This window comes from Pollachius pollachius (assembly GCF_949987615.1).
Source record: "Pollachius pollachius genome assembly, chromosome: 4".
NCBI classification, from domain to species: domain Eukaryota; kingdom Metazoa; phylum Chordata; class Actinopteri; order Gadiformes; family Gadidae; genus Pollachius; species Pollachius pollachius.
The window spans coordinates 15,346,319-15,365,837 of record NC_136937.1 but is presented as its reverse complement, the minus strand read 5'-3'; the positions used below and the strand labels follow the sequence as shown (position 1 = coordinate 15,365,837).

Here is a 19,519-nt window from a genome sequence, read left to right as displayed (position 1 = left end):
CCACAATGGATTTTCTTCTTTCAGGAACAGGGTGTGCTGTATCTCTGTTATTAATATTGGGAGTGTATCCCATCTGATGTGTGCGGTACCGCAGGTTCTATGTCCGGCACGTTCTTCATTCCCGCCCAGTAAGGAACTGGGAAGAGCAGCGTTGAACAAAAAAGAAAAACTGAGGGAGAGAGAATGTCTGCTTGTCCCGGGGATCAGATTACCAGCCCTCATTTCAGGATTGGCTCTAAGAAAACAATCACGGTTTTGTTTCCCCTGTCACGTAAGACCATTCAGGCAGAGGAACACTGCTGGGAACCGAACCCGCAAGAGGGAACTGGAACAGCAGGTTCCACTTTTTCCTCCCTGCCACCGCTCCGACCGCCGCCGCCCTCCCGGGTCTAAGGGTCATCTTTCTACCCATCGCCGCGGTCCCCCACCCCCGCCCTCGCCCTTTTCACTCCCAACTTTTTAATCTGAGGTTGAAGGTCGACATGTGTGGATGTGTAACCACACTGGTGGTCACAGACCAGTACAACACGCCCAAAATAACACCCCGCACCTTTAAGAATAGAAGTTCTCAAAGTTCTATGAACTTTGAGAACTTCTATTCTTAAAGGTGCGGGGTGTTTTTTTTGTTTATTGAGGAGTCGTTGTCCACCCCCCCCCCCCACACCACTGTGTGTGTTGTCGGTCACCTGTGTTGTATGGAGCTTAGTCGTGCTAGCCCACAGCGCTTTGGAAGCAGCAGGGCTCCTGCACCGCCGCCGCTGCCGCTGGAATGTGAGCCTGGCAATTAGCTCATAGCTCATCACCGAGACACGTTGGCCTTTAGCAGTTCCTCCACAGCAGACAGCGCTGCTTCTTTGACCGTATAGCATGTAAGTTGGCCATACATACTTGTTTTACGTTTCTCTTTTTGAAATGATCATTTTACGGATCATTTCGTTCTTAAAGGTTGTCGGATTAAATGTGTTTTGGAACTGTGATTCCTGGCTATGCAATATCATACATTTAAACGGTGATGTCGGTTGTTTAACAGTTGGTATTTTAACCAACCAGTTCGTACCCCTTGTTATTCACTTCATTTAAAATTACAAGCCGTACTAGAAGGGTTTTATTTCCATTGATAGACTTATTACGCGCAATATTACGCTGGCAGCTAGACACTTTTGAGAAACATGTGACAATGACACATCAGGTTAGTCTACTGTAAGAATGAGACCGCACATTGTGATGTGTCATTGTCACCGTGAAGGGTCTGATGTAGCTCTATTTTAGGCTGAACAAGTGCTTTGTTTCCTGGTATATGCTACTCATAGATCTTGTTCTTGCTTAAACCCCAATTAAAACAATTATATTGTGATGCCTCTGTTAGGGCGCTTATGTAGACTATCTGCATTCATGAGCACATATTTGAAGCATGATGTGCAATAGTGTCCATGGAATCAGGTTTTAACAACGCAATGAAAGGGGATTTCTTAATACACACCCATAGCATGAGCAATGCATGTGAATTTCGAGTGATGTGATATTAAATCCTTACGCGAAACTAAATCCTATTACTTTTGCAGCTACAACTTCATGCATGTTCTGAAGTGCACAAGTCATTTACTAGTCTAGTTTCAAAAAAGTCAGTTTTCTCTTAAATTCTAGTACTTATCTTTACTTATTGTTTACTTTTTCCCCATTTGAAAGATGCCTCCTGAACTAAGATTAATGACTCTCTAATCTCTTAATCTCATTCGAAGGTGTGATTTTAGTTTTTTAGTTAGTCCCTCATTATTTCTGGTCCCTTGCCTGGTATCGAGGAAGTAGCTTTTCTCTCTCTTTCCTCTTCCAAAACACAGAGTGCCAACAGGTCAGCTCAGTCCCATATGGCCACGGTGAACTCAACCGCTTTAGGGAAATCCATTTACAGCACTCCTAATTGCCATTATATTTATATAATGTATGTATATATAAATAAATATAATTAGTCTCATATTCTCTCTCTCTCTCTCATTAAAATCGAGGAACATGCATGTGCTGATATCCTTTGGAGGCAGTTATTCTTGGAATTGTTAATTAATTAAACAAACCAATTCCGTTTTGACGAAGTCTTTGTCTCTGCTGCCTTCCTTGTTTTTGGTGGATTTGCTTCGTGAATTCTTGCATAGACATTTACAAAATCGCTTTCAGCTTCCGCTGTGATTCACCATCATGTGCGGGTTCATCACTATGAGACTGGTGCGTGGCATGTGTACTGGTGGAAAGGCCGTGATCCCTCAGTTTTTTCCAGATCCCTTCCTTGTTCAAGACACCCACATGATCTACGAGGGATATTTATCCGTTACACCTGCGGTACCTGTTTCTGGGGGTGAATCACTCTCAGACCAGCTTGAACCACATTCGACCTGGACTTTTCAGCCTCTCGCGTTATTGTTTGTCCCTAGTGCCGGATAGTGTGGGCCACCGTCTCTTTAGCAACAAGCCATGAGGCATTTGGTTCGGGGGGGGACTGTGTTGACCCAGAAAGATGTTTTTTTCCCTTCTCCCCCCTCCCCTTCTGGCCCTTGACTGAGAGAGGCTGGCGGAGATCTGTGGGACCACTGCCTTATGGTCCATTTCATTCACTGTGGTGGTGGAGAATAAAGCGCGCCCTTATCATCGCTGCCAGTCTGGGGGATGGTTGGGGTAGGGGGTAGGGGGGCACTGGTAGCCCAGCCGGAGTCGCAGAGCCCTCTGTTGGTCTTTACGCCCCCCCCCCCCCCCAGCCCAAGCTTTACAACCATACGTGTAAATCTGTCTCCTGGGCTAACGGCTACAAACAGTGCGATCGGACTAAGTAGAGCTTCATGCTAACTTGAACACACACACCAATGAGAGGGGGAAAAAATCGATCTGTAAATTGTACAGCCTCACACTTCTTCAGGTCATGCGTGATGTCTGCCACTGGTTGAAGCGGGGGCTGTGGTGGTGTTCTGAATAAATCATCTATCACATGACTCTCTTAAAGCCGACCCCCCCCCCCCCGTGCAGTCTATCATCCCCCACCCTAGATCATGAAGACGTTCTGAAGTACAATGATTCCAATTGTTCAAGGAGAGGACACAGTGACCATGTTCCGCCTTAGAGAGTGTGTGTGTGTGTGTCACACCTGCTTCTGCCTTGCCAGCCCCCTTTTTAAAACGACTGTACTACGAAATATATATACTACTCAAAATATGAATTATTTCACTACTTTTTTCTTCCTGGTCTTTGCAGTGTCCTCTGCAGACGGCCCTCTCTCCCCTCAGGCACAGCGATGCCTGGCAGCAAACCCTCTCTCCCTCCTACGCATCCCCTTCCTATAGACGCCGTCACTCGATGGCGAAGGGTCTTATATACACGCCCGTCAGCCGTACAGTGGATGAAAGAGGATTTCTTGTGGGACAAAAGTATTTGATTTAATGGCGCATGATCACGGGAAGACACACTGGGAGCATTCACACATCGTCTCAATGAGACGACGGTTCACTTCACAGCTTTTATAGTCGCACTGTAGGAACAAACACCGATGCATCAAAGACACGCACACCAGAAAGGCTTCTCCCTGTCAGAACCGGGAGGCTGCTGCATTGACTGTACTTGGCTGCTTTTGCGATGAAAGTGTGATCTAATGAGACACCTTTTGATTTGGAGAGAAGTGGAGCGATTCCTCCAGGTGCAAGGAGAGTTTATACAAAGGTTAACATTGAAAAACAGACTTGATACGTCACCGCAGCGCTGTCCTGCTAGACGTTTCACTTTCACCTCTGCTGTGTGGATGTTTCTAGCCAGCATTTGTTATTGTAAAACTTTTCAGACGTGTTGGAAACTTCGCCTCCCCGGCCAGCTACTAAGCGTTGGGTAACAAACCTATCATAAACAGCCTCTCAACAAAATACATGACGGCATGCCGGCAGTCTTTGGGCTATTTAATGATGTATCTGTCACCAAAACTTTGCCAGAATACACCTTAACATAATATCTAATGTATTTTGTATGGTGTCAGAAAATTTACTTTGATTTACAAAGCGTTTGTCGATTAGCATATTTCTTGTTAGGATTAACTTGGCGTGTGTGTGTGTGTGTGTGTGTGTGTGTGTGTGTAAATCCTCGCCTCAAACCATACTCATAGCAAATAGGTTGCCACTACATCAAGGTTAAAAATACATTGACGCTACCTTAACACAACCCACTCCCATTAGAAGTGACGGAGTAACAAACTAAGACATACTCAACTTTGGCGGGAATGGCGTGTGTGCGATAAGCATGCTGTGGTACATCCAACTATTATTCTAAGTGGTTTTATCAACTTAAAAAAAAAAAACATGTTTCCTGCTGCGGAAATGCAAGGTGATTTCCGATGTGTTTTGCAGACAAGTAGACATGGTTTCACACACAGGCAGTGAGTGAACTCACTGCATATCACGCATGGACCCTGGCTTGCAGCTCTGTGACAGCGTGGGTAAAGACTGACGCAAAGCAACTCATGGCGCTTGTGTTGTAAACACAGACCACAGAGCTGAAGAGAAAATATATAAACGAGTCCCAGAGAAAGAGGCGTAGGTGCGTGGAGGGGAGACAACGGCCCACTTTCTCCTCATGCTCGGAAGAACAAAGCAGCTGTTGACGGGAGCACATTCCCTGCTGTGTAGTGGACTGTCATAATCTATTAACCTATACTGACCTGTGGGGGGGGAAACACACACACACTCACTCACTCACTCACTCACTCACTCACACTGTGTCCTTTCCTTGAACAAAGTAAACCAACAACGTCTGAATGTAAAACAGAACCGGTTCACAGGCTCGGTTTTTAATCCAGAGACTGAGACTACCGCCATGCCCAGGATGGAGGTGAAATCCCCTCTGCGGTCTGTCATCCACAAGGTGACTCTATGTTTGGGATAGCGTCACTCACAAGCCGGGTTTTTACAGCAGTGACTCACTCAAAGATGTGTGTGGAGGTTCAGGACTGGGAACAATCTCCCGTGGCCCACTTACTCACCGCGCTCCAACCCAGCGAGCTGCAGCCACTGACCACCACACAGCAACAGCAAAGGCTTCTGGGTCGGAATGAATGAATACGTTAGGAACGTTGGGGTACTTGACATTCAGGACACTTGACATGTTAAGGTACTTGACGTTTGGGTACTTGACGTTCAGGACACATGGCTTGTTAGATTACTTGACATGTTAGGGTACTTGCAGTGCAGTACTTGACATTCAGGATATTTCGCATGTTAGGAAACTTGACATGTTAGGGTATTTGACATGTAGGACACTTTGCATGTTAGGAAACTTGGCATGTTAGGACACCAGGAACTTGGCACGTTAGGGTACTTGCAATGCAAGACACTTGTCATTTTAGGACACTTGGCATTTTAGGGGACTTTGAATGTGAGGGCACTTGACATGTCCGGTTACTTGACATGTAGGACACTTGTCACTTTATTACACTTGGCATGTCAGTGCGGGTACTTGACATGTTGGGGACTTAGCAGGCTGCCTCTATAATTGAAATGTGAAAAAGAACACCTGCTGCTCAGGGATGGATGGACGGATGAATAAATGACCGCCTCGGTGTCGGTTCCAGGTGTCTGGTTTTCAGCTTACTGGTCAACTTTAATTTATATGTAAATTTCAAACCCCTTCACTTGCACGAGACACAATGCAAGGGTGCATACGTGATTTGTGCCAGTTTTTCCTTGTTTCTTTGTATATAAATGATAATGAAGACGTTAGGGATAATAATGGCATGTTCTTGGATGTATTCCCCTGATTCATCCACCATTTTAATTCCAGCGGGGCGTTCTATTTCTCTTTCAAACCAATGTATCCACCGTCTTAAACGTAAGCATACCATTGTGTGTGAGCTTCCCATTTTTTCCCCCCAATATTTTTTATTCATTCATTTATTCATTATTTTCGGTGACAAAGATGAGGATACATTTTGTCATGTGGATACATTTTGTCATCTATCAGAATCCTGGGACATCGTAATCCCCCAGGATTCATCAAGGCATTAGCCGACCCCGACCTGTTCATGGACACAACCAACGACGTGACCGTCCTCTAACTCTTATCTGGTTTATCTTTCCGCAGGTGGTCCCCGGTGCTGTGCCCCCCCTGACGCCGTCTCCGTGCCCCCCGCCCTCCCCCCGCCCCCGCGCCCCAGGATGTCCAAGCGGAACCTGTTTGTCCGCCTGGTGCCGTGCCGATGCCTGCGCGGCGAGGAGGAGCCGGTCACCTCGCTGGACTACTCCCACTGCAGCCTGGAGACGGTGCCCAAGGAGATCTTCGGCTTCGAGAAGAGCCTGCAGGAGCTCCACCTCGATGCCAACCAGATCGAGGAGCTGCCCAAAGTGAGACAGCGACACACGCACGGACAACGCGCACACACAAATACACAGTCTAGGCACACACCCCCACACAGACACACGCTGATACCCTACATTGTACCCTACAACCGGATCGAGGAGCTGCCAAAAGTCAGACGCACGCACACCCGCAAAACTCAGAAACACACAAATAAAACACAAACACACAGATCCCCTACATTGTACAGTGTACATTACAGGGTGCTCAGGGTGCTGGACACCCACACCGGGACCACAATGAGGGCAGTCAGAAACGGAGACTGATTTAATCAAAGTCGCATCTAGCCGGACTAGGGAAGGCCCTCTGACCTGGACTTTGCTCTGACCTTTGCTCCGTTGAAACGTGCCAGTAGGCTTCACGTCCTGGATTGTACCAATCCTGGGAAATAACCGGGGAGATGTGTGTGTGTGTGTGTGTGTGTTTGTGTGTGTGTGTGTCTGTGTGTGTGTGTGTGAACTGCTGTAAATATCATTTAATATCAGCGGGAGCGTTACAGTCGAGCGGTCCCAGCCGAAATAGTCAGGGTTCAAACCCCGATGTCCGAAGTCTGTTTGTAGGCAGACAGACTTGAGCAAGGGGCCAAAACCCCTGACCTGCTCATTAAACGGCACGTAAGAAATACAGGATGAATTCCCAGTTTCATGACTAAACGGTTCTCCATGTACATCCACCGTCTCTCCCTGTCTCTAACTATACATCTTGTCCTCCCTGTGTTTTCTTTCTCCCCCTCTCATAGCAACTGTTCAACTGCCAGTTGCTGCAGCGGCTGAGCATGCCAGATAATGACGTGACGGTGTTGCCGTCGGCCATCGCTAACCTCATCAATCTCAGGGAGCTAGACGTCAGCAAAAACAGTAAGCAGGGGCCAGGGGGCGGGAGCTGAGACAAAGCCCAGAGTGGAGGTTCAAGTTTAAGTTCACTCTGTTATTGTTTGAAAAACAGGGTTTGCTCAAGGAAGAGCGGAGTTTGTTATATTTGCGTTAGTTTATGTTACTATGCAACTAAAAACTAGGACATCCCACATAGAAAACGGTTGTGGAGATCATTTTCCAAACCTTGCTCAATCCATCATTAGGCTGCTGAGAGCTCATGGTGTCTGTTCTGATGTTGGCGTTGGTGGGTCCGACTTTGGGGTTCAGCTACAGACGTGACCGTTTCATCCACAGATCTGTGCGAGAAGCCCCTAGACACAATTATTTGAATGGCCACGCTGTCAAACAGATTAAACAATAATGAAGCAGTTTAATATTCAGTTTTTTTTTTTTATTTGAATATATGCGTGTTTGAAACGCCTCGATGGATGGACCTTGATTAAACGGCTCTGACTGGTCCAGACCTGCGCCATGTTTTGAATAAAAGACCTCTCATAAAAGAATTTCAAAGGAATAGCTGAACGAAGCACTACTTTGTTCAGTATTTTCTTTTCAGTTGATCAATAAGAGCAGAAATACTATCACTATCACGGTAATCCTTACTTAACTGCCCTTATGCAGTTTGTCAGTTTGTATGAGGGAATACCTAGGTAAAAGTGTGTTTAAACAAGTCCAGGTACATGCCCCAGGCCTCCCCAGGGGGTCTGGGTATCCCGCTGGTCCCCCCAGCCTGTTTGAATGCCTGCAACAGGAGGGTCAACCGTCTCAAACCAAACACGGCGGGCGTGTGAGACAGCGTGGGGGGACGCCAGGCCCCGCCCCCCTCTGTCAGCCTGACCTGCAGCGAGCGTGTCCTCTGAGAAGCTGCAGCCTTGCTGCTCGGTGGTCATGTTTCATGTTCCTCCGTCTCTCTCGCTCTCTTTATCTCTCTGGCTGTATCTCTCTCTATCTCTCAATCTCTCTCTCTCGGCCCTTCACCTCGAGTGCTGCTCTCCCTGAGATTGTACAGAAAGACGGGGGGGGGGGGGGGGGGGGGGGGCTCTCTGCAGAAGGTACTATCCCACACCCCGGCCTCGGAGCTTGTAGACAGACCCGCTTCCTGTTTGACTAGTTTCAGCTACTTAGCGACTCACCTGTGTGCACCGCCATCTGCAAACCCTCCCGGACGCCACACTAAAAACCTGCTTATCCAACTTGTTATTGACCCTCGTTTATTTACACTGGGAAGGCGCTTTTCCAAGCGAGGGGTGGTCCGCGTGTCTTCAGCAGTATGACGGTGGCGCCGCCTCTGAAGCACTTGACGTATTTATTTCCTGATGTGATTTATTAGATATCCAAGAGTTTCCAGAGAACATCAAGAACTGCAAGGTCTTGACCATCGTGGAGGCCAGCGTGAATCCCATATCCAAGTGAGTGTGTAGAGCAAGTGAGAGTATCAGGACGCATGCAGGCGGCCATCCGTCAGCATCCATTTCAATTAACCTTCCCCTCGGTGTGTTATGGCCTCACGTTTGTGCCGGCTGAGCCCCGCGTTTACGGTCAGGGAGCCGTGTGTGTGTGACTGGGGTGTGTGTGTGACTGGGGTGTGTGTGTGTGTGTGTGTGTGTGTGTGTGTGTGTGTGTGTGACTGGGGTGTGTGTGTGACTGGGGGTGTGTGTGTGTGTGTGTGTGTGTCACTGGGATGTGTGTGTGCGTGTGTCACTGGGATGTGTGTGTGTGTGTGTGTGTGTGTTGTGTCTCACTGCGATGTGTGGGTTGTCTCACCGCGATGTGTGCGTTGTCTCACCGGATGTGTGTGTGTATTGTCTCACCGGGGTCTGTGTGTGTGTATGTTGTTTCACTGCAGTGTGTGTGTATGTTGTGTCTCACCGGGATGTGTGTGTTGTGTTTAAACAGGCTGCCAGATGGCTTCACCCAGCTCCTGAGCCTGACCCAGCTCTACCTAAATGATGCCTTCCTGGAGTTCCTGCCAGCCAGCTTCGGCAGGTCAGTTTCTCTCCCTCCTCCGCCAAGGCAGCGGGAATGAGACGCCAGCTCCGGGGTTAAGCTGCGGACCGGTGCATGTTCTGCCGTTGTGTTTTGGAGCTTTTTTTTAAATGGTGACCCACTCTCAATTATGATGAGCACGGCTATACAGAAAGTGTTCACTAGGTTTTGTTCGCCTGTACTGGAATAATGAAATTCACTCCGGAATTAACCTGCAGACACGTGCATTTTCCTTTTTATAAAGAAAATTAACAAAGTGACCCACTCTCAACTTGAACATGGCAAACGTGTTCATTACATTTGTTCAATGCACCCAATTCTGTAAAAAAATAAATATATATTTTGCCCATGCATGGTAGCGTAGATAATAATTGTTGCTTGAATTCCCCCAAAGGTGATGTCATTCATACTAAACTACCAGGCTTATTTACCTTCTTTCAGCCCTTTTAATTGTAGCAAGTCAATCGATTTTCGTAAATTGTTGCACTTCTCTTTTGGTATTAACTCCAAAGCACAAACAAGCATAATTATGTTTGGGAATTTCTGCGTCCATAATAGACTTGAGGCAAGCGAGCAAAACATCAGAGTTTTAAACGCCAGCTATGACATTGCCACAGTTAATGCCCTTTCTTTAAACTAAAGTTCATTCATAAAACACCGCAGGGTGCCATAGCTTGGTGCAGGTAGCAAAGTAGACAGGCAGAAAGAATCCTTGCTGCAATGCGACACAGAAACAATACACGTTACTATATTTAGTATATTTAAAATCCAAGGGTAGTACAACATGCTGTATTAGGCACAATCCTTATTAGGAAATGCAACGTTATTAATCATGACCACAATGTCCATTGTAAAGTAGAAACGATGAAACTAGTAACTACTATGAAACTTATTTCGTCAGTGGAGTTCACAAACAAACGTGCACACATTGAGAGCTAATCTTGTATTACAAATATTGGATTGTGCAAGTGCATGCAGGGTATGTTGGTGTACCGATTTCAGTTGTCCAATGCGCTGCTGAAAGATCAATGCTGGTGTGATATTCCGGCCATTTTTAATGGTCATTTTCCATTTTGATTCAAGGAATATTGCTATTCGAATCACTGAAATATTGCCTTCTCCTCCCCAGGCTGACGAAACTGCAGATCTTGGAGCTGCGAGAGAACCAGTTAAAGATGTTGCCAAAGTGAGTCTCCCTCTTCCCCCCTCTCACTCTCCCTTTCTCCCCTTCTCCCCCTCCCCCTCCTCTCTCTATCTATCTGATCCACACACAGCCTGCTCTCGACACATTTGACTGTAGCAGTGAATAGTGAATTCAAGTCTTGCATAAGCCCTGCCACCCCCTGCCCCCACTCCCCACTCCCTCACCTCTGTGTTGACTTGGCTGCCTGCACAGACAGGTTTTATAATCTTCAACCAAGCTTTTTTGCCAGGTTATCTCACCTTTGGATAAATGCATTGATCGCCTGCATTTATGGAAAAGTACTTTTCTTTGGCTCATTCGTTCACTTGAACAAGTCAACGCCAGGGCGTTCGTCTTTAGATGTGCGCTGCCTTCCTCTTCTGCAGATGAACCTTCTCAGACCGCTCATCTGTCGCGGTCTGACAATGTATTAAACGGGCAATAGCGTTTACGTTTTGCAAGGACACCTTTTCCTCTCTGCTGCTCGTATTTTGTATAGATGTTTTTTTGTCTTTATTTTGTATTTACTGCTGTGTGCGTCTCTTGCTGTGCCGCCCACACGGTTCCTGCTGTCTGGGATTAATACGGCCCATCTTATCTTAAGTGAGGGGGTAGTGTTGTGTTTGAAAACACAACAGATCCTTCTCGGTAGTGTTTATGTCCCCAGAAGGCCAGACAGACTTAGGACTTTTGGGCAAAGAATATCGACCGAAACTGAGACCCGTGAGAAAACAACCCAGGGGTGTGATAAACAAATACTTGAGCACGGACATACAGGTGTGAACCAGACACGTTTTATAGACGGAAACACGCCTTCTGTAATCAGACAAAGAATGGATTTCCCAGAATTAGCATGCAAAGCATTCACTTTTGTCTTTCTTCCTTCTTTCGAGATTAAGATCACTTTTGAATATCTGTATTATTAGAATTACTTTCTAAACCCTTGAGTTGTTAGTTCCTGTTCAGTTGTGTTTCTCTGTTAATGTTTCAGGGGTGAGCCACTGGTGGGGTTTGACGTCTTCCAAACGGATTATAATATTGATCACTCTCAAACCGCGCTGTGAGACTGCTCCAGATCTACTCAGCCACACTGCTAATCTGCTGTGAACTCCCACTCAGCCGCTCCGAGCATTACCGACACGTCCTTGATTACGTACTTGTGCACTGGCGGGTCCAGAGTATAGTCCTCTAACCCCGAATTTGGTTACAGCTCCAGGTTTCACAGCCCTGTCGACAAGCTTTATGTCATTTGGCTGGCACTTTTATGAAAAAAGACGTGAGGAGGTGATGGAGGGTACAGGTTGGGCCTCTTGCTCAGGCATGGCTATTGGCGGACGGTGGACATTGGGGTTAAACCAACAATTTAGAAAGGTTGTGGGTCAGACTATATTTGAGTCCTATATGTTGACTCCAACATGCGTCACTCATCCACTAGTTCCATTATTTGAAGCACATGCCACGGGGCGGACCGCTTTGAACTACTGGTTCTGAGGAAAAATATATATACAATATATACAATGTATACCAGCCAGAAAAGCACTTAGGTCCCATGCGGGATTGACAAGCAAGCAATGTTTAGAACAGATGTTTACAACCCAATATTCCACACAGCTTTCCCATTGACCTACGTATGTATGTATTTATTTGATGTGAAACCTATGACATGTTGAATGGGGCGCCCTCAATGCAGTACTTTGGATGCGTCCTGTTAACCTTCCTTCTCCCTCTGTGCCCCGCTGTAGAAGCATGCACAAACTCACCCAGCTGGAGAGACTGGACCTAGGGAGCAACGAGTTTACTGAAGTGGTGAGTCGCTGTCACTCAAAGATGGCTTTGACACACACACACACACACACACACACACACACACACACACACACACACACACACACACACACACACACACACACACACACACACACACACACACACACACACACACACACACACACACAGAGGGAGACGGAAAGAAACGCACAGAGAAAGAAACGCACAGAGAAAGAAACACGAACAGAAAGACGCCCACCCACACACACACGTGTAGCTAACAGTGTGTGTGTGTGTGTGCAGCCTGAGGTGCTGGAGCAGCTGAGTGGGATAAAGGAGCTGTGGATGGACTGTAACCGGCTCACCTTCCTACCTGGGGTACGTCCTCACTGCCACCGCTCACTAACACACCTTTTTGTTGTTGTTGACGTTTGTTATTGTGCTTTGTCTGTTTGAATCCTATTTGTGTTTCTCTTTATACAAGTATAACTACTATGAATATTTATTAATGCAATTATTTCAATTGTATGAATTTATTCAATGTATTTATTATTATCATACATTTAAGTATTATCATGGTTCTCTTCATACCTGCGTGTGCGTTGTGACGTGGTCGGGGACGAATGCTGGCTGTGTTGGAAGGTGTTCCTCATATGAGCGCCCGCGTGGGGGCATGGCTAACCAGGGCTTCGCGTGGAGCGCTGTTATCGTTTTCTGGAGCCTCGTTTGTGGTGGTTCTATGTCGACATCAGCCCCCTCGTGCTCTCTGGTTGGCCGGCGACCTACGAGCCTGAGTCATATGGCCGTGGTGTCGAATCAAGCACCTGATTTACAACCAGCGTGAGCGCTGACATGTGTGTGAAGCGTTACGTCATACGATGAGGCGAGGGCGGCGTGAGGCCGGCTCTGGGAAGCGCTCCAGACGCGGGCCGTAAACAGGGTTGTTATGGGGGTGAAGCTGCCCGGAGCATGAGGCCAGTCCTGGGACAAAATGTCATTCAGGGTCAGCTTTTTCACACTATTTTGATTCGATGTAATTTTTTCTATACATGTCTCAAAATGTTATCACTGGTAGAACTAGTAAAAAAAACAGCACTAAAGTTGCACCTACAGGAAATTGTAATGCGTTTGCAGAAAATAGTTTTTCTTTTCAGAAATGGAAATGAAGAATTTTAAATGTAACCGTAAACAAATCTGAAGCCAACGGGAACCAGGGTCGTCACATTTCCTACTGCCTTCTTAGCATGTTGCTTGATGTGTGTGACTGTGTCCAGATGATGGGCTACTGAAGCCTGTTAGCATGTAGCTTGATTTGGTTTGATTGTGTCTAGAATCTAGAAACAGTCACACCACATCAGGCTACTTGCTAAGAAGCTTCAGTAGCCCATCATCTAGACTCTAGATGACGGGCTACTGAAGCTTGTTAGCATGTAGCTTCTTAGTATGTAGGCTGATGTGTGTGTGACTGTGTTTCCAGATGATGGGCTACTGAAGCTAGATAGCATGTAGCTTCTTAGCATGTAGCCTGATGTGTGACTTTTGTCCAGATGATGGGCTACTGAAGCTGGTTAGCATGTAGCCTGATGTGTATGACTTGTGTCGAGATGATGGGCTACTGAAGCATGTAGCCTGATGTGTGACTTTTGTCCAGATGATGGGCTACTGAAGCTGGTTAGCATGTAGCCTGATGTGTATGACTTGTGTCGAGATGATGGGCTACTGAAGCTTATTAGCATGTAGCCTGATGTGTGTGACTTGTGTCCAGATGATGGTCTTAGCATGTGGCTCCTTAGTATGTAGGCTAATGTGGTGTGACTGTGTGTTCAGATGATTGGCATGCTGAAGCAGCTGGCCTACCTGGACGTGTCCAAGAACAACTTGGAGATGGTGGACGAGCAGATCTGTGGCTGTGAGAGCCTGCAGGACCTCCTGCTGTCAAACAACGCCCTCACAACGCTGCCCGGCTCCATAGGTGAACACGCACACACAGAGCACCCACAGGAGCACACACACACACACACACACAGGAGCACACATGCACACACACAGGAGCACACACACAGGAACACCCACGCACACTCACCGGAGAGCGCACACACACACACACACACACACAGGAGCACACACAATCACAGGAGCACACACGCACACACAGGAGCACACTCACAGGAGCGCGCACACACACTCACAGGAGCACACACTCACAGACACAGAAGCACACACACAGGGGCACACACAGGAACACACACTCACACTCAGGAGCACACGCGCACTGTGTGCTCTCACCAGAGCACACAGAAACACATGCACACACACACGCACACACACACACACAGTCCTGACTGCAGGACTGTAACACGAGATATGTCCGGCTGACCCAATCGATGTGTACATCCTTTAACATAATGCACAGTGGCTTTTTGTCAATGAAATGAATAGCTGCAATAGATATTCATTTAATGTAGTGCAAGAAATCAATCACTCAAACTTTATCGCTCATGCTCTCTCTCTGTCTCGGTGTCTCTACCAGGCTCCCTTAAGAAACTCACAGCTCTCAAGGTGGATGAGAACCAGTTGATGTATTTGCCAGACTCCATCGGAGGGTGAGTGCTAACAGCATTACAGTCAACGTCCGCGATATAATCCACTCATCTCGGTGAGGGAGGAGGGGGGGATTAGCATGATGGCTATTAATCCTTCTCCCTGTCTCATTGGCTTCCTCTGCTGCCATTCAAACACACACGCATTTAGAGCAGATCAAAGACCCAATTAAAGGCATTAAGTATGATTCCGTCTGAGAGTCCTTGGTTTTGATTTTTGTGTATTAGTTTCAAATATTTTTCTATAGCCCACTAAAAAGCTTTTGTTTCAGTGACAAAACGCACACTTGTCGTTCAAAGTAAAGTCAAACATAAACATGGTTTCAGAGTGCCCCCTGACTTAGGGACAGTAGCAGTCGTACGCCTCTGAAGGCTAACACAGATGACGATGACCGAGTATTGACACAGTAAACGTGCTGGTCTTGTTGTCACACCAACAGTGGCAGCAGGGCTAGGCCTAAGATGGTGGCAGTCAGCAGTTCTGCTGGCAGAGACCTGCCCAAGGGCAAAAGATCAAGCCCACGACTATGGTCCGGCCAAACGGATTGGCTCTACATTGAAGATTTAATCCCCAAGACGATTTCAATCGTCCTCCATTTTGATTGCAAAATTCATTCCTTATTATTATTATTTATTTGTCAGCAATCAATAGCATCTGTGACTGTTTGTTCTGGATTACACATCCAAACACGGTTATTTATTCCGTATGCTGCGTTTGTCTCCCCCAGTGCACTTTCACACAGATTAGGTTTTAAAATAACCCACCCATGGTTTTAACATAATCACGAGTAAGGATTGCAGTTCAAGCATACTGATTAAATATCTAATCTTTTTTTTTTTTCATTCATTCACCCGCGGGGGTCGGACGCTCCGTATCGGTAGTCCGTTGTGTCCGGTTGTAGGTCGGGTTTTACGAGGAAGGACGCAAATCTCCCCCGTTAATTCTTTGGCAATCGAGAATATGGATGGTAATGCCATTAGGAGCGGCGTCGCATGGCAGCGGTCCGAGAGCTCCCACTCCCTTCAGAAGGGAGCGTGGCGCTCTGGGCCTGACCGGCCTGAGCTGGTTCAACTATGCCTCGGGCCGTTGGTGAACTCTTGGACCACCCGTGTTGCTTTTAAGGATAGAGCCCAAAGGGTCCGGGTCCTTTTTGTAAAGCGACCAAAAGCAGAGATGGACTGGTATTGTTGTGACGGAGTGAAGCACACGGAGCGGGACTGTACTCAGGCTTTATCTTTTCACTCTCCTCTTCCGGGACTCAAGTCTATTTTGGATTTCAAAAAGTCAAAAACGGGCTTCGGGCTTCAGAATAAAAGTACACATCAGAGAGTGGTCCGATGTAACAGCGGCTAAAGTGGACCCCCCCCCACAGGGTGTATGCTGTGATGGTAAACTTCACCCAGGTGTCCATTTCATGTTTCCCCCGTCAATATCCCCGACCAGGCCGGGTCGGGAGGAACAGTGCGACCAGTGTTCGGTGACCGGACACAACACACTCTGTCCCAGGGAGGGGGGGCGGGGGTAGTCCGCTCTCCTCATGAGGGTGGCCGCAGGGAAACAATCTAGCAAACCAACAATGGCGGTCTCTGTTTACCGCCGGCCAGCCGTGCGGAGCCAATGTGTTGACGTAGCTCGCCAAGCAGCTCCTTCTGCAGCCGCAAGGCGAACACATCGAGGGTGGGAGGACGACTCGTCAGAGAGTGACCGTAGCCCTAAGCCCTACCTCTGAACAGCTGGTTGATGGGTAGGCCTACCTGCTGACCGTAACCCTGTTCTTTAACACTGAACAGCTGGTTGCTGGGTGGGCCTACCTGCTGACCGTAACCCTGTTCTTTAACACTGAACAGCTGGTTGCTGGGTAGGCCTACCTGCTGACTGTAACCCTGTTCTTTAACACTGAACAGCTGGGAGTTGAGTAGGCCTGCCTGGCCATAACCCATTCAATACCACTGACCAACTGGTTGTTGGGTTGCTGCTACAGGCACTTATTTAGCTAATTAATATGATATCAGTGGATGAGAGCAGGACGGTAATATTTGGTGAGGCAGGCAGAAAATACTGCAAACAGTAACGGTAGAAGACATACATTACTCAAATAATGACATAAAATAATAGACACAAAATAATTGCATTTAATATTTATTCCATTCTGTACGATGTCACCATAGCAAACACCCGCCATTCTAAGACTGTTTGATTGTTTTTCCTGCACCTCCCGGAAGGCATTGTCTGTGTGTCTGCATCCCCGGGAACGTGTCTTTAATCACAGTCTCTGCTCTGCAGGCTCAGCTCCCTGGACGAGCTGGACTGCAGCTTCAACGAGATCGAGGCGCTGCCCGCCACCATCGGGAACTGCGTCCACATCCGGACCTTCGCCGCCGACCACAACTTCCTCACCCAGCTCCCCTCTGAGGTGAGCACGGGCGGGGGGGGTGTTGAGCCATGGCCCCGCACGCTAGAGGGTAGAGGGGAGGGGGGGAGGAAGAGGAAAGGATGGAGAGAAGGTGAGAGAGGGAAGGATAGGGCCAGAGGAAAGGAGGAGAGGATGGAGGAAAGGAGCAGTAAAAAGGATGGTGAGAGGGAAGGAGGGTAGCTGAGGAGAGGATGGAGGAAAGGAGCAGAGGAAGGGATGGAGAGAAAGTGAGAGGGAAGGGACGAGGAAAGGATGGGAGTGAAGGTGAGAGGAAAGGATGGAGAGAACATGAGAGGAAAGAGGAAAGGATGGAGAGAATGTTATAGAGGGAAGGGAAGAGGAAAAGATGGAGAGAAGGTGAGAGGAAAAGATGGAGAGAAGGTTTTAGAGGGAAGAGGAAAGGATAGATGGAGATGGGGACGGAGGGAGAGAAAAGGGGAGAAGGAGAGAGAGAGATGGAGCGGGGGTGGGGGTTTGAAGATGTGTTAATCTCGGGATGTCTCAGACCGTTTTTCATCGCTTGACCTTAAACATCTCTTCTCCAGATTGGCAGCTGGAAGAATATCACTGTGCTCTTCCTGCACTCCAACAAGCTGGAGTGTCTGCCGGAGGAGATGGGCAACATGCAGCGCCTCCGTGTGGTCAACCTCAGCGATAACAAGTCAGTGCTGTCCCCTACCCCACCTCCCCTCAGGATTATATACATAAATCCTCCCCTATGCCTAACGTTTGTCGTGCTATTTTTAGCCCACATTATGATGGATGCTTGTTCTGGTTTTGGGATCTGAAGGCATTTGATCGATTTTTGTTATTATTATGATTGACTAGTCTTGACTTGTCTACTTTTGACATCCCAGGTTGAAGAATCTACCTTATAGCTTCACCAAGCTCAACCAGATGACTGCTATGTGGCTCTCGGAAAACCAGGTGAGCCATCTCACCGTACACACACAAGCACTTGCATACACTGACACACAAAACCTTTTGAATCTGCACAGATCACGATTAAAAGCATGCCACATGATGCCAATATTTAACACTTAAATTCATGATTAAAACATTCTGGTCCAGCAGGCCATACCATACTTTAGCATATTTGTTATTTGGCACAAACACATGAACATATTCATGTGAAATCACCACGATGAATATTGACTAATGTAGCCTAGCATACCGCCAGATGCTCCCCTCACACACACACACACTTCTTTACTAACATATTCACACACGCACACACACGCATGCCAGTCTACACTCAGATATTCACACGCAAACACACGCTAGTCTATACTCGTATATTCACACAAACACACACACTAGTCGATACTCGTATACTCTCACACACACACACACACATACCACAAACGCTAGTCGATACTCACATGTTCACTCATACACACAGACACACACATTCTGCCTCAGCACAGCATAGACCAGCATCACACGGTTGGGTTTGAAATTTGTGCGAGGTGCCGGTGATTGCAGAGCGATCATAGCTAACTCCCCCTCTCCCCCTCTCCCCACCCTGGCTGTGGGGTCTCCCACCCTCAGTCCAAGCCCCTGATTCCCCTTCAGAAGGAGGAGGACCCTGAAACCCATCACACGGTGCTCACCAACTACATGTTCCCCCAGCAGACCCGGGCCGAGGAGTGTGAGTTCCTGTCTCTTTGTTCCTCCTGGCTCTCATTATTTCCTCTGCCCTCCTCTGGGCCTCCTCCAGCAAGATGGCCGACCGCAATGGCCCATCATTATCTCGACCCCCGACTCCGGTCGCAATATCTTTTTTAATATACCTTTTCTTACTTCATAGTAATTACCAAAAGCATTACGCGCATTTATTCCCGTGGTGGTTTAGGAAACCGATGGCTGAAGGATATTCAACACGAGTTTATGAGGCTGACTTGGAATCAGAATGGGATATGGATGAGTTGAACAGACGGAAGTGATCACTTATCAAACTAAATCGCACTGGGTCATTTCTAACTGAGATTACGGTTCCTGGATCGTATCAGAGTCCGCTTAGCGACATGCGTATCGCCCCAGGCGTTTAAGAGGAGGTGAATGCACATCCTGAGTAGACTTCAATACAGGAGACACAGACAGCCGTCTATCAAACCATTCACTGCTTAGCGGTCTGCAGCCCGTCCATTTCCCCCATAACGATCTGAGTCGCGTTCGAATTGTAATTCTCTGTGTCCGACCGCAAGAAGGGGCCAAGATTGCAATGTGCGTGTGGCGTCGTTTGCTAAGCTTCAGCGATGAGATTACGCAACGACAAAGCCCATACAATACGGTTGAGCTCGAATGTCAAGATAAACGTCG

At 47.5% G+C, this 19,519-nt stretch overlaps 1 protein-coding gene across 3 annotated transcripts in view; it reads left to right on the top strand.

Moving 5' to 3' along the window:
• Window positions 1-19,519, top strand: part of erbin (erbb2 interacting protein) — a 41,666-nt gene that overhangs the window by 10,935 nt on the left and 11,212 nt on the right. For all 3 annotated transcript variants that reach the window (XM_079735362.1, XM_079735363.1, XM_079735361.1), the window contains 13 exons: window positions 6,100-6,359; window positions 7,112-7,229; window positions 8,578-8,656; window positions 9,144-9,233; window positions 10,363-10,419; window positions 12,159-12,222; window positions 12,487-12,561; window positions 14,011-14,155; window positions 14,714-14,786; window positions 17,068-17,197; window positions 17,743-17,858; window positions 18,055-18,124; window positions 18,749-18,848. In XM_079735362.1, the coding sequence (XP_079591488.1) occupies window positions 6,174-6,359; window positions 7,112-7,229; window positions 8,578-8,656; window positions 9,144-9,233; window positions 10,363-10,419; window positions 12,159-12,222; window positions 12,487-12,561; window positions 14,011-14,155; window positions 14,714-14,786; window positions 17,068-17,197; window positions 17,743-17,858; window positions 18,055-18,124; window positions 18,749-18,848 (1,303 nt within the window). In that variant the 5' untranslated portion in view covers window positions 6,100-6,173. The remainder of the gene's footprint in view (window positions 1-6,099; window positions 6,360-7,111; window positions 7,230-8,577; window positions 8,657-9,143; window positions 9,234-10,362; window positions 10,420-12,158; window positions 12,223-12,486; window positions 12,562-14,010; window positions 14,156-14,713; window positions 14,787-17,067; window positions 17,198-17,742; window positions 17,859-18,054; window positions 18,125-18,748; window positions 18,849-19,519) is intronic.